Below are 16,380 nucleotides of genomic sequence, written 5' to 3' on the forward strand. Positions count from 1 at the left end.
TTATTTATTTCTGATCAATTTTTGTGTGAAAAACGTATACAAAAATTGTGTTATTTATTTAATCAAATGCTATGAAGTTTTTATAATTAACAGGGAGTCCCTGCTCTGTCTTTCTATGCACTATGCATTTGTGTAAAAAGGATGAAGACCCTTGACTTAACCTTGATACCCTATTTGACACCATTGTGGTGAAGGATCATGTGTTGATCCCTGTGTTGTTTCTGTATTTAAAAGGCCTGAATTCCCGTTGTGAAAGGCACTGATCTCATATGCTGTAGATTTGTTATAGTTGTTTAAGCCTCCAACTCTAACTGCAGATGGTGAGTCTGAGTCTTAATGGAGCAGCTCTTGAACCTTGATCTCTTCTCCTCCCCTTGTCCCTTAAAAGCCTCTCTTCAATACCCCTGCCGGCAGTAAGGATTCTCAACATCTGTCAGCAGTGCGCACTCCCCTTATGTCCCTATGAGATGTCAAATCAACATAAAGCACTCTGTGAAATACATCCCTGTTATTTTATATTTTGAAGAGCACAAAAATATTTTTTAAGAATATTAGTAACCAAATCGTTTTGGTCGCCATTTAGTTTTTATGTACAAAAATACACTGTGACATTTCTCAAAATGATTATTTTATGTTCCACAGAAGAAAGAAAGTACTATTTTGGAACAACAGGGTAAGTAAATGATGATAGAATTTTCATTTTTAGGAAAACTATCTCTGTAATTAACGGTCACATAAACCAAACTGGCTCATGCATGTCATGATTTTTTTCTTTTGTTTGGCACCATGTTTCTTAAAAAGAAAGTGGCTTAATTGGGACAGGCTAGTGGCATGAAAGTCAGCCCATGGCGCTGCATGTTTCCCCTTGAATGATCATGCACAAAGCCCTGACTATAGGTCATTCCAGTTTTGAGGACAGCAGGCATTTAAAACACCTTATTGAAAAAATAAGCCAAAATTTGCCATTTTAATCATGCATTCAATTGAATGCATATTCTACCACATATATTAATGTTCCTTTAGATTGTGTGTGTGTGTGTGTGTGTGTGTGTGTGTGTGTGTGTGCACCTTACATCTGCATGCACGTTGGATTAAAGAGATAGTTCATCTAAAAATGAAAAAAAAATCCATAATTTATTCACCTTCATGTTGTTCCAGACCCTTATGACTTTCTTTCTTACATGGAACACAAAAAAAGGGGTTGGGACAGAATTTATTTTTATTGTTTTTTGTTTTTCTTCATAAAACAGTAAGAAGTGAAAAAAAAAGATTGTCATTTAAAAGAAATACTGTTCATCTAAACATATAACATAACACACAAGTAAATGATGAATCTGCAAACAATAAAAGTTAAGCAATAGCCCCAATCTTCGAATACTGGCCTATATGTAAGCGTGTATTTAATCCTCTGGTTGGCACACAGCTCAATTATGGAGATGTTTCCGCTGCTTGGCCCTCATGACGGCTCATTTGCCAGAGCCAACGACTGGCAAGAATGGACGAGGCGCGAGTCATACGAGTGTGCGCGAGGGGCGCGCGTGCAGACTACTGTTTACTGGTAACAGCTTGAGACGGGGCAAACAGCTGTGCGAATTCACCGTTGTTTTTCTTCTACGGCTCGATATATGGGATGAGGAATGGAAACATTAAAGGCACCGCAACGTGAATGAATATGATAGAAATGAGGATAAACCCTCGCGCGCGACCAAGAGAAATCTAAGGCTATTCTGACAGCTCTCTCACAAAGACTAGTGCGAAGGAATGCAGAGCAATGCTTTGAACTTGAAAGACCACCAACGCTTCGTTTTTCAAGAACCAAGGCAGAAATTGCAGGGTAAACATGCAGCGGATGAAAAACAGGCAGAAATCTGCGTGAGTGGATCTGGAGTGTGCTGAAGCGCCTCCTTCGCACCTTTGTTTGGCACCGTCTGCAAAAACTTCCACAATGGCTCTGGTCATGGAACCTGTAAGCAGGTGGTCAACAAGCCAGGTGGTCGACTGGATGAAAGGTATGCATTTTACAGTCGTATGTATTTTGCTATGACAATAGAGGGAAATACTGTATATCCAATAAGGCTCGTCTGTGCACAGTGTTTGTGCTTTATGAAAATGTAAATGTTACCTATTTGTCCTTTTTTTTTTGCGTGCTTAAAATATTTAATTGAACTCGTTTTAAAGAAACGTCGCTGTATCAAGGCGCGACAGTGCGCGCGCACTCTAGCTGTCATGCAATTAAGATTTAGTCTTTTAAGCTTATAGCGATTGCTGTTATTAACAGATGTTGATGTCGGCAATACACGTAAAAGGATTAAGATATCATAATGTATTTAAATGTGGTGTTAATGAATGAAGAGTAGTCACGTCACCTCATCAAACAGAATGTAAAGTGACGGGTCACGTGGAGGCTGAGTGATCAGCTGGGACCCCTCTGGCAGTTAAAGACTCAATGGCCCCTCCATGGTCACTGAAGTTCATGAAAATGGGTTTTTTCATGAGCAACAACGGCTAATGAACAGAACACAGTGTTGCACACACACACACACACACACACACACACACACACACACTCACACACACACTCTCTCTCTCTGTTTCGCAATTTTTGTGGGGACTCTCCATAGGCATAATAATTTTTATATTTTACAGACAGTATTTTCTATAACCATTACACTAACCCTACCCCTAAACCTACCCATTTCCAAAAAATATCATTTAGTATGTTTATTAATCCATTTCCCGCCGCTGGCTGGTCCCCACAATGTAGGTGATCTAAAGTTTTACTATCTTTATGGGGACAACACACACACACACACACACACACACACACACACACACACACACACACACACACACACACACACACACACAAAGGTTACTAATGAAAGAAACATTATACATTGAAACATAAACATCCCAGTGTTCATTAATGATAACAAAAATAAAAACGAAATATTTAATTTTTAAATTTAAATAAAAAAAACAGGTTCATGATATTTTAGCTTTAACTGTAAAATAATGTGAGTATTATATTTATACAAAATGTTATGGTAAAATTACACTCTGTTCTGTTTATCTAATATATATATATATTTCAGTATAAAAATGTAACCATTAAAGGGTTTTACTGTAGAATTTTTACTGTAGAATTTTGTTAAAATATTTATTATTAGCCTATTTTTTTTTTTTATATATAGTGAAGCTTTTATGTTTGATTAAATTACAAAAGGTCTGGTCCATATTGCTGCCTAAAAAAAAAAAACTAAAAAAAACTGCCCCTATAGCAGACCATTTGATCGACATGTCAAGAAAACATTCATAGTTGTTTTGTTTTTATGTGCCATTTACTCTTATACCACAAAGGCATTCAAATAATCCCTTTTACTATAATTTGTCTTTGCCACATTACAGTCATACATTGATTTTTTTTTAGGTGATGTGATAGGGTAACAGTGGCTGCATCCAAAATCGCATACTCTCTTGAGTAGGTACTTATTTTGAATGTAACTACTTCACGACCGTAAAAAAATCTGTTCTGTTCTGTATAAATGTGTGTAGTATGAATGTAATCCGGATGTACTACATTCGCAATGTTGTCATTATCATGATGTGGCCTACCAGTGTCAATTGCGTCACTTCACTGCCATTTACAAATCCTCTCTCGCAGCCCATGGGATAGTTGAAGGTCATCCGGGTACTTTTAGCCTACTCTTTTATGAGTACAGTGAATTCGGACATACTACTTTTGTCACATACTGTTTTTTTTGCCCACTATATAGTAGGGAAATATGCGATTTTGAATGCAGCCAGTGTGTCATTATTAAATATGCACATTAGGTCTATTACAACCAAACACTGTAAATATATTTGGCATAAGATATGGTGAACTCCTTTGAGAAAGATCATTTGAGTCTAAATGGCTGGTTTATTTGCTCAGGAGTTCTGGATGAACTTTGAAAAGAGAGGAAGACAGTCTTTTGTAATTCAAATGAGGAAAGTTTTCCACTTGGCTGAATGTTTTGCCTTTAAGTTATTATGTTTTTGAAAAAAGGTTGATCAGCTTCTCCATCTCATTCCTCCCTGTGAGGATTCACAAAATAGGAATTTGGTATTCAATGTGTACGCTTGTGTGAGAATATGTCTGCAGGTGTGCTTTTCAGCAATAACCAGCTTTGTTAAACGCACAACAATGTGCGCTTGTATGCCTGCACGTGTGGATGTCTTGGCTTGAGGTTAGTTAATCAGATGGTGTGTGATTTGTTAGAGTGGGTAAATAAGGCGATGGCTCAAATGGACGATAATAAGCTGTGTGATTTAATGTGTTATTCATTTCATTTTGCTCTTATGCCGGAACATAGCTGATTTAGTACATGCTTTGTGATATAGATCACCGTCTATATGCGCGGTGAAGACATGTAGGCAAATATCTAGAGGTTGGAAACTTTTTAAAGTGCAAACATCCTTATATTTTGAGCAAATCTAAACTGTTAAGGAAGGATAAGCGAGATGAAAAGGCAGTGTAGGAATCATAAAGAATTATACCGAGGCGGTGTTCCTCCCTAAGGGAATGCCAGAAAGGGTTTCTTATGCTGTTTGCACACTAAAAGCATGCTCACAAGTACACATCGTCGCTCTGTAAGTTAACCCTTCCTGAGGGTCAGGGAGAAATGTAAGAAGCTTCACACATTTTCTTGATGTTTGCTTCTAAAAAGCTGAAGAATTTAATCGGCATCTGTCTGTTATGTGCAGAGAAAACCTGCAAGCTGCTGTATCAGCTGCTTAGACTGAAGATAAAGCGTTTATGTGCATGTGTATCAGTGTAAGACTGTGTTAAACCCCTATGGGCTGATGGTGTCTGTGAATATCTGTGTGATCATTAGAGCCTTCTGATCAGCGGCATGTAATACCTTCAAAGTTTCACTCACAATCCTTGCACAACAAAATCTGTCATCACATGACACATTGCTTTGTTCCATATATATTTAATTTATTTGGAGCTTGACTGCACTTGGTCACCATTTGCATTCATTATATGCAAAAGAGCAGCGTGAACTTTCTACTAATGTTCTCCTTTTGTGTTCTACGGATGACTTTTTTAACAACATGAGGGCGATGACAAAATGAATGAATAAATATCCCTTTAGCAGCTAAAACAGCATTGTGCAGCACTGAGTACATCTAAGTCTGCATGGCTATATGCTGCCCACACTGAGCCACACACAATAGCACAAATTTGTCGACTAGGACTGCAATCATTTTGCTTATTTGAGGCTCAGGATTTTGTGCTGTATATGAAAATGCATCTCCTCAGAACACTCTTTAGATGCTGTATTTTCATCTTATGTATTTGTCTGGTGTCTAGGCCTTGCATTCCTAGCAGCATACAGCATTTTCATGTGTAAAGGCTATGCCTATAATTGGATATGATTTTGTACTCTGAGCTTCTAACATATGGAACTTTTTGTGGGGTTTGTTTTTTTTGTTGTGGCTTGCATATTTGACATCTGTTTAGCACTTCCCAATATTTTTGAAGGTAAATGAAAATGTTGTTTACGGCTAGGGACGTTGTTTTTGGACGCCATTAAAGGTATGAGAGAGATCTGACCAGCAGCAACTGTTAGTGTGATGCACCCTTCCCTGCCAAACACGCCTGTGCCATGCTGTAACTAGTTTTATTATGGCAACGTGTAAACAATTAGGGAAATTAGTGTTATGAATAGAAATTAGTGGAAAGCTATGGTTGCAAAAATCATGATAAAAAAATACAAATCACAAATGTTTCAGGCATTACTGGATTGGAGGAATTATGGTAGCTGTATATTTTATAGTTCATAATAACTGTATCAATAACTGATATAATGTTAATATACAGTCGGGGGTCAGTACAGGTATAGAAGTTCTGTACCAACCTACCTGAACTACTAAAACTGCTTTGTTCCTTAAAATATATACTGAAAACAACCATTATAATTAAGGTCAAAGTAAACATTTTAAGTTGAAAAAATACATAAAAACTGGACTTTCTGTAGACAGTGGCTAAAATAAACATGAACAGATGGTGTACTGTACAGTGGTCAGAGTAACATCCATGACAATAAATGAATGCAGTAAACATCAAACAACAACATTAGACGCCTAATACACATAACGGATATATACAGTATATAGAAACATAAATCTGAACAAATACAATGCATTGTGATGTAAATGTCACACAGGGACTTCTGCAAGGCTTCCTTTAATTTTTCCCACTCTAAGTTCTAAAGTAAATTGTATATTTTACTTACACTACCATCCAAAAGTTTTGTTGTTGTTGAAATAAATGAATACTTTTATTCAGCAAGGATGCATTAAATTGGTCAAAGGTGACAGTAAAGACATATATAATGTCACAAACGATTTCTATTTCAAATAAATGCAGTTCAAGAAAAAAATCTATCATGGTTTCCACAAAAATATTGAGCAGTACTAAAGACTGGAGTAAAGGCCCCTAAGAATTCATCTTTGCCATCACAGGAATAAATTACATTTTAAAATATATTCAAATATAAAAAGTTATTTTAAATTGTAATAATATTGTACAATATTGCTGTTCTTACTGTATTTTTGATCAAATCAGCCTTGTTGAGCATAAGAGATGAAAAAATCGTTCTGACCCGACCCAAACTTTTGCAATCTTGCATTATTTTTCACTATATGCGCTAATGTTTATCAAATTAACAAATGATGACACATTCACAGGCAGCAAACAACAACCAGAAAGATTTATTTATGTATTTATTCTTTTTGGACTTCTTTTGGATAGTCCAGTGAGAGGGGTTATTGGGATGAGGTCATGTTGTGGTTTGGATGCAAATCACACGCCACCCTTGTGACTGTGAGTGCTTTGTCCCTAATGTGTCAATAGCAATGTGCGCTATCACTGCACCACGGCTCCAGCGAAAGATTTGTTCTTTGTAGTAACTTGCGATTTTGAATATTTTGTCACATTTTCTTTGTAAATTCATGGTGTATGCTGTTTTTCTTGTTTCATAGCTCACTGCGATTACCATGTTGTAGCTCTAACATTAGCATCCAGTTCAGTGGTGATGCCCCCAGGTGAGGGCCCGACAGCAGAAGAGCCCTGTGACCTTCCCTCAATGCTCACTTTTCCCTGCCCCCCTCAGTGCTTCCTGTGACTCACTCTGAACCCCCCCTTGGTGTCATTCTTAGCAGAATAATGGCAATAAATCCAATAAAACTGCACACAATGGAGCTTAAATATAGCCTTGTTTAAATGCATGTTTTACTAATCTATTTAACTGAGCAGTGCAACAGGATTTCACACGTATTGACCAGACACAGACTGTTGAGCTGTTTGTTGACAGACACTGTAAAATAACTGTGTGCTGCAGTGTGCAAATAACAAGCAGATCCCTGCATAATAGCACTGAGAAATAACATTATTGGGATAAAATTATCCCCAAAAAAGAAAATTATGGCATCATCATGGCACCCTCATGGACTTTCAACATGAAACAAAGACTTGTGAACGATTTGTTCTTTTGAAATTTATTCTTTACCAGTGAATTGGTTGATCTAGTTCACAAAACCAGGCTGAATGTTCTTCATTTGTGTTCCGAAGATGAACGAAAGTCTTATGGGTTAGGAACGACATGAGGATGAGGAATTTTCATTTTTGGGTGAACTGTACCTTTAAACTTTAAACGCTTGGATTGGCTACTTTCTCACATCAAGGATAAAATGACAATTATACTCACAATAGCTCCGGTGACATTATGGGGATGGCTTCTGAATGTGGCGACTGGCACTGCGTATGCGCTGAAGTTTGGTTTGGAATACATGTAATGTACAAGTAAACAAATATGTGAATTGTATTGGAATTGATTGGAAATTTAGGGTTTTCCACCTTTTTAAAGCTTGAAAGCTCCAATCTCAATTCACTGCAATTGCATGGAAAAGTGGGACCAACACAGTTTATCCTTTAGAGGAAGAAAGAAACTGGAGAGTAAATGATAAAACAAATTTATTTTTTGATGAATCTATAAAGTGATATTTAGAAAGTGTTCATTTTATCCATCTAACTCTAATCATCCATTGCTTAGAGAGTTACGAAACTCCCAATCCCTCTTTCAGTTCTGGGCCACACCGTTTGCCAAATCATGGATTCAGGACAGTTTAGAGGTTTTCAGGTCACGATTGAATTGGACCAGCTTCTAAGCAACCTTAGTCAACATACTGTAAAGCTACAATCAGATTTTCTTCTTCAGAACAACTTTCTCTCATTACTTAATACTCACTCGATAACCTACTTACACTCTCACCCTCTTGCTTCATCTTTTTCGGTTCTAGCTGTTGGCCGACCAACCGCCTCGCTTGACAGAGATTAATGGTCCCAGATAAACGTGCGGCGCTTCTTTGTAGTGTTTAACACAACTTAGCCACAACGGCTGCAATTAACAGCAGATTAATGTCCTCCTAATCAATGAGTTTACTGTTTGTGTACACTGGCGCTGTGTGAGCTGGCCTGTCTCGCTCAGCCACAGGAAAAGCAACACTCACTATTGGGATTAGTTAAACAACAAAAAAAAGAGACTTGAAAAAGACACTTAGTTTCATGTTGCTATTTCTAATGATTGGGGAAGTTCTTCTGCAAAAAAATGGTTTGCCTTTCCCCACTTGTTTCTGTTATAAATCTGTCATGGTACTATCTATGCCACTGGTACTGCAGTAGAACCATTTAGATTCTTAATAATAATATTTCTATAATATTTCATTAGCATTACAATGCAAACGCCACACAAAAGCTAAAATCTCTGAATAGTACAATGATGTAAGTAGTATTAGATGTTTCTTTATTTATTTATTTGTCTATTCAAATGTCTTGCATATAAGCTTCTCATCTCACTTCCAGTTTTGTCTTGGTAATGAGGTCCTACTCAAACGCTCTTCCCGTCCCTATGCCGTCTCTATAGCAACTTACAGCGACAAACGTGATGATTCCTTCATTTGGAACGGGTTTAGATCAGCCTGGTAAAGAAGCGGATTTGTTAAGCCCTCAAATTGCATGCAAAGCCGTGAAACGCTCGCTTTCAGCAGTTTTGAACCGTGCCGGTATCTGAACTTTCTCCTCACGGTCCATTAGATGTATGCAACAGAGAGATGAATATCAGGGGTTTGATGAAAGGGACATTTTACATGCTCTGCATCCTCGTCTTTTGTTGTGAAACGAGCGTACAGATAATGAAACCTCATGGAGGAGAAAATTCAAGTCTGTGTGGGAATTGATGGGAAGTGGAGAGGAAATGAATAGTGATGAGGTCAGAAGGAGGGAGCTGGGAGGAAGTGAACATGGAAATACTGAGGTAAAGGTGCTGTGAGGTAAAGAGGCCGGCTTCTGCGTAAGCAAGTGAAACTTTATTTACACATACAGTATGTGTCTCCTGCAGAGCATTTTCTACATAAATAATCACATACATACATACATATTAAAAGAGTTACAAAAAGTAAAAACTGCACAGTGAGAATAAAAATAAGAAATTAAAGACATTTAAAAAACTTAGGAGACAAATTACATTTTATTTGTCAAATTACCAATAATATTTTATTTATTTATTATATGTTTTGTATTTTAAATTACACTCTCGGTTCAGTAAGGAAGTCAGTTGTGAAATCAGTGAATCTGAGTATATATTGTGAATATATTTTAACCGACTCATTGAGAGTCTTTTTGTGAATCGGACATCAAGGCTCTTTAATTTACATGAAATTAAAATAAAAAAAATTTACATTTAATTTAATTTAAATACATGAAGAAACACATACATTTTTTTTATTTTTTTTTGCATTTGAGACTATTTTTTATTTACAGTTATTTACAGTTTATAGTTATTTACTATTTTTTATTTACAGTTATTTACAGTTTATAGTTATTTACTATTTTTTATTTACAGAGAATGGTTTTGTAAAATACTGTATTAATTTTTAAAAATACCATTTATTAATTTATTATAAGTTATATATTACAGTTCAGTGTGGAAGTTGGTTGTGAACCCAGTACAACTTACTAAGTTAATCCAATTTAAACTGCTAACTCATGAGCAAATTTAAAGCTTTTTCGTGAATCTTTTTGACTGACTCATTAAAAAAAACTGATTCAAAGAACTTGTCTTTTGTTTGTGAATCGGACATCGCGTTTTTTGTTGTTGAAATGTTGATGCACGCTGATAACAAATGCCACCTCACAAGATGATACACAAAGAAACTGCAAATGTAAGTTTTTCTTATGATAGTTTATATTATTTTATCTCATTTGAGGCCATTTTATTTGCAGTCTGGAACCCTGAGAATGGTTAGAGAGAGAGATTGTACTATATAATAGCACAACTACCTCCTTGCTTGTACTTGAGTGATCTAAAAACAACACAATGCTTCTGGTTCAGCTGAACGTGTGAAATAATTTCTGTCTCTCTTCTATAAATATATGATGTTTTGTGTGAAGCTGTGGGAGAAGAAAACAATAGTGAAGGATCAGTATAGATGAAGGGTAGGGGGCACGGGGGAGGCATGTGTTTCCTAGACAACAGCTAGCGCTCGCCAAATAGGTCTTCCCTTATTAGTGACAATAGTGCTTGAAGTCCACTGACGTCTGTTCATGACAGCAAAGCTTTTCAAAGTTGTGTGCCTGGATCGGTCCACAAAATAAAGTCTGTTTAAACAGCTGTGTGCCAAAATTTTCACAATCCCTCATACTGTCCTAGAGAGGATATTTATGTGTGCTGTACACATTGATGGTAACCATGTAAACACGCAATCGGCTCCCACACTCTCATGCTGGGAGATATATTTGAGACTATAGTTGCTTATAATCTCTGTTTTAGTCATATTTAATCAGATTAGAACTCATAGTAGATTAAGAAAATGATGCTGTAAGTGAATACATAGGATCCAGGATGCTCTAGCAGCTCGAATGACGTCTTCATATTGCTGTTTGTTGCTCTTTTCAAGGCTTGGATGACTGTCTGCAGCAGTACATTAAGAACTTTGAGCAGGAGAAGGTGGGCGGTGAACAGCTGTTGAGAATCACACATCAGGAGCTCGAGGATCTGGGTGTTTCCCGAATCGGCCACCAGGAACTCATTCTGGAGGCTGTGGACCTGCTTTGTGCGCTGGTGAGCACATACGCAAACACACTCACACAGGTGCATTGTGTTCTCAACAAACACAAATTGAATCTGCTTTACAGAGTAAGTGAGTTTTATAGCATTATGTTTCGCTTTATGCTGGTGTTATGTTTTTATAATAACATAAGTGAAATGGCATAATAGCAATTACAAGATGCGTAGTTACGGTTCTGGATGCAGATTGGTGAATACAGTGTTCCAGCCATGTTATATTCCATGAATTAGGGCCAGATTTACTAAACAGGGGAAATTAGCGTGAGAGCGCAATTCCAAAAAAGCGCCAATGGGAGTGGAAAGTTCTGCACGTGATCTTCTGACGTGCAAATTAAAGTACACAGACGCAGCCGGATCATACCAGTAAATTGACCAGCTCAAACCTTAGTAAATCACCTTGCATGATTCATTTAAATACTGTCCTCCCATTAATCTTGTTTCTAAAAGGGAATCTCCTACAAATGCAATAAGGTCAGCCGCAAAAATAACCCAGTCCAAGCCTTTTCAGTGCTAATTTTTCACTGCTTGTCTTTAGTAAATCCTGACTGTAGTTTTTTAACGCCAAAAGAGGGTTTGCGCTGGCTCAAGCTGTTAGTAAATCTGTTATGTAAGCTGCATTATGTACATTTATTACATCCACCCTGTTCAATAGATCAGGGGTTTTGAAAAAAGGAAAAAGGTTTTTTGTTTTTGTTTTTTTTTTAAAAACATTTTAGCAAAAAAATTAAAGGTTCAAATATACAGAATTTCATATTATTACTTTTTCATTCTGCTTTCTAAAGACTGGTCAGAAATCATGAGAGGAATTTTATTTTCTATTCGCAGACATAGTTTAAAGTTTTTCTTCAGGTTTATGCTTCTAAATGTATCCTGGTGGTGGGTAGAATATATTTTTCTAAATATTTTTCCATGTAATATTTACACAGATTTATAATATTTAAATGTTTAGGGAATGTTACAAATAGCATGTGGATAAGCATAATTAAGATCTAAATTATGCATATTTTCATGTATCAAGATTGTATCAAATATACATATGTGTTAATTATTATATGGATAATACTTGTATAATATAATACTAATATTAATAATACCCCTGATATTCAAAAAATATATTTACTTTTTCTACCCACCATCAGAATACTTTTAGATGTATCAAGAGATACATTTAGCAAGGCAAAGAGGATCATCATATTTGGGGGTCCGTGTCATCAAAAAGGTTGAAAACCCCTATTGTAGATATTAACCATTAAAATATCCAAATCACTCAAGCACTATACGTTATCTTTATTCCTGAAGCACCTGACCCTGTTTTTCCCATGCTGTCTCTATGTTTATGGTAATTGCATCCTGTGCAATTTATAATAGCCAAAACAAACACTTTAAATCCTTGAAAATCCCTCCATTCCCCACTGTCATCCTGCACACAGTTTCCAGGCTGTTCTGATAGGGTGCAAGAGAAATAAGGACGCTTATGCAGAAGGATGGAAAGAGAGGCGGAGCGGCTGAAAGTTTGTGTGGGCAGAGTGGGTAGAAAACTGGCAGCAGTCGGGTGAGAGTAGGATAACAAATTAAAACAGGAGAGAAAGGCTCTGAGGGAGAGCAAAGAAAAGTGTGAGAGAAGGAACACAGCAGTCCTGAGCGGATGAAGGAAGAGGGCAGAAAAAGGAGGGTGAATGGGGGTATACTAGCCACTGCCTTTGCAAACTGGCCCCCTGTATTCCTCTTTTTTGTTCCCACCATTTGTTATGTCACGTGCTTAAGCCCAGCTAGTCCCTGAAAGCCTCTTATGTAATGCTTCTCTGAGTTTGTCCAACATGGAGCCCTGCTGCATTAAATATGATGACTCATCTGTCCCTCATGCTGGTTCTATTGCATGACAGATCCCCACTGGCTTTTGTGTGCAGCAAGGCATTCTGGGAGATCCGTACTATGTGGTGTCATGTGGAGTATATGACTGTAAGGGGGTATCAGGTAGAGGGATTTGCCCACTCACAAAAAAATGTTTTTTTTTTTTTAAATCATTTTGATAAAAATATGCTCTGTACGTTCTCATAATATTTTTACTTAACCTGTTAGTGATGTCCATCCCACCACTGATGGAGAAATTCAGCGTTCCAAACAAAAATCTTGTTGATTAAATGTTGATAAAAATAAAAAATAAATCAGGAGACATACAATGAACACTACCGTTCAAAAGTTTTGGTTCTGTAAGATTTTGAAAGAAATTAATACTTCTTATCTGTAAGGACACATTTTAATTGATCAAAAGTGACAGTAAAGACATTTATAACGTTACAAAATACTTATATTTCAAATAAATGCTTTTCTTTTGAACTTTATATTTATTAAAAAAAAGGAAAAAATGCATCACAGTTTCCACCAAAATATAAAGCAGCACAACATTTTATTAATAATAACATTGTTAATAATAAGAAATGTTTCTTGAGCAGCATATTAGGACGATTTATGGGGGATCATGTGATACTGAAGACTGGAGTAAAGATGCTGAAAATTCAGCTTTGTCATCACAGGAATAAATTACTAAAATGTATTTTTTTAAAAACATATTAACATAGAAAACTATTAACATTAACATGAATATGTAACATATTAACATGAATATTTCACAATATTACTGTTTCTACTTTATTTTAGGTTGAATAAATTCAATTTTGGTGAGCATAAGAGACTTCTTTCAAAAACATAAAAAAAAAATCGTATCGTGACCCCAAACTTTTGAACGGTATGTATATTGATGTATTCATATATTTTTATAGCAAGGTATTTATTAAGTTTCACTTGAACTATGATGTTAAGGTTCACGTTAATGTTGTGTGGGTTGTGTACCTTTAAGTGACCCTTTTCTCCTTCTCCATTTTATTTCCTCCATTATTTAAAACCACTCAAACTACTTTTTTCCCAGTGAACTTGGACTGCATCACAGAGTGCCTATGACCTTGCCTTTACCTCCCCCCGTTTCATTTACATTTACATCCATATTTAATCGTTTAGCAGATGCTTTTATCCAAAGCAACTTACAAATGTGGAACATCGCAAGCAATTTGTCACACAAGAGCCAGTAATATATACAGTGCCACATTGCAGAGTTTCAAGAGTAAGCTACAGTATTAGAGAAGCTGGAGCATAAGTGAAAATCCTGAAAAGAGAGATTTAAAAAAGTTTATTTATAGGACATCATAGTTTAGCCATGCTCACAAAAAGTTTCTTTAGCCCTTTCTTGGAGGTTGTGATGGTCTTTCTTGCTCTTTCTTATTCAGAACTATGGACTAGAGACAGAGAACCTGAAGACTCTGACCCATAAGCTGAACGCATCAGCCAAGAACCTGCAGAACTTCATAACGGGCCGGCGGAGGGGCGGTCACTATGACGGCAGAGCCACCCGAAAACTTCCCAATGACTTTCTGACCTCTGTAGTGGACCTCATCGCTGCCGCCAAGAGCCTGCTGGCTTGGTTGGATAGGTTAGTCCTGCAAAGAGGCGCAAACACAGCCCACACTCAACACAGATATGCATACAGACACATTTTCAAACATTAAACAATGCAGCTGCATATATAGTGGCCCTAAAAGTATTGTTCCCTACCCTAGTGAAAAATAAATATACTGAATTGTATTTAAAATAGATTTATTTCATGATAGGTATACTAAAAATAGTTTAACATGTCAATGTACTAACTGAAAATACACTATAAATGTAGTTATTTCATGCTTTCATCACGCATACAAACGTAGTGCACTACTAATTCATTTGTAAAGTAGTACCTTTTACAAATGCAATTAGAGAAGGATGAAATACAGTATATATTAATCTTTAAGAAAGTACACCTGCTAGGTTCCTAATTACATCTACAACATGTTTGAAACTTGTTAAAAGTGATTATCAAAATGAACTCTGAGCAAAAAAAAAATACTTTAAATATGACCTTAAAAACACGAACACCAAGAAATTCACGTACTTGAGAAGAAGTTTTATTACTTAAGTGTATTCCTAATACACTCCAATGCACCTACTGTAATACACTTTTCCCATTTATGGTACTTTATTGGGCCGTTGCACTTTGAAATGTGGACTGCAGCACTTTGGGCTGTCAAAATATTATGAATTATTAACGAATTATTAAAATTAGCCTGACTAGTCCTCAAAATTGCCCAAAAAGTTAAAGTGTCAAATAAATTCAGAAACGTTAAAGGTATAGTGGAGGATCTTTCCGAATTTTAGATAAGACCCGCCCTCTCCACTTTTTGAATAAGTTTGATTGATTCACCAGAATGATTGACAATTAGGAGGACCAATAGTATAGGTGATCCACCCGGAAGTAAAAAATCCTCCACTATACCTTTGACCATGAAAAGTAACAACGTAAAATGTATTAAAATAATTTCAATTCATGCGTCACATTTAAATCCGCAGCGTAATGCAAGAGCATCAAACCGGCAAATCATTTCATTGCGTTTTACATCAAGAGCAGTGCTGTGCATTGAGAGTTGAAGCACGCAGAGACAATCGGTAGAGAAATGTTATGGATGGAAACATAAGCAGTTCTGCACGTTCACATTCTTCCACCAACGTGTTTTAGTGCGTGCACAAGAATAAACCTAATGTTATGCAGCATTAATGAAAGATTATATCAGGTAAAAGGGAAGCAAAACATTCTGCAGATGATATTTAATGTTGTGTAAGCTTTATTTCTTCAACAGCTTCAAGTTTAACGCACTTTCATGTTCTATACAGTTTTGCGTTTATTTTCACGCACCGCTTACAGTGCCTATATTGAGACTTTTCTCTGCATTTTGCAGTCTTTAAATCCATATAATTTGTGCTGTCATTGATGGAGAAATCGGTTTGCTTATAGCAGTACTTGTAACAGTATAGAAAGAACACAAAGTAACCCCAGTTTTGCATAATGCATATCTGCGTGGTCGCACAACTGGTAAACCGAGTGTTCGAATCCAGTCCGTATGTACATTCAATGTACATATATCTGTTCCCATTGTCTAACTGATGTTCTCCTGATAAGTGAGTTTATTGGTATACTGGGGGGTGTCTGTAAAATGTCAGTAAAAGGTAAATTCTTAAGCTGTGTCATTAATTTATAAAGATTACTTTATTATATTTGAAGCACACAATAATGATGCCATTCACATACTTCAAGTTTACTTCGAATGCTATTACAATGTGTTTT

At 36.4% G+C, this 16,380-nt stretch overlaps 1 protein-coding gene across 7 annotated transcripts in view; it reads left to right on the forward strand.

The window, feature by feature from the left end:
• The first annotated feature begins 1,521 nt into the window (after positions 1 to 1,521).
• cnksr2b (connector enhancer of kinase suppressor of Ras 2b) overlaps positions 1,522 to 16,380 on the forward strand; it is a 38,023-nt gene continuing 23,164 nt past the window's right edge. For all 7 annotated transcript variants that reach the window (XM_084138088.1, XM_084138090.1, XM_084138093.1 and 4 more), the window contains exons 1-3: positions 1,522 to 2,009; positions 11,005 to 11,168; positions 14,456 to 14,658. In XM_084138088.1, coding sequence (XP_083994214.1) covers positions 1,946 to 2,009; positions 11,005 to 11,168; positions 14,456 to 14,658 — 431 coding nt within the window. In that variant the 5' untranslated portion in view covers positions 1,522 to 1,945. The remainder of the gene's footprint in view (positions 2,010 to 11,004; positions 11,169 to 14,455; positions 14,659 to 16,380) is intronic.

Source organism: Abramis brama (genome assembly GCF_963993115.1).
Source record: "Abramis brama genome assembly, chromosome: 15".
NCBI classification, from domain to species: Eukaryota; Metazoa; Chordata; class Actinopteri; order Cypriniformes; family Leuciscidae; genus Abramis; species Abramis brama.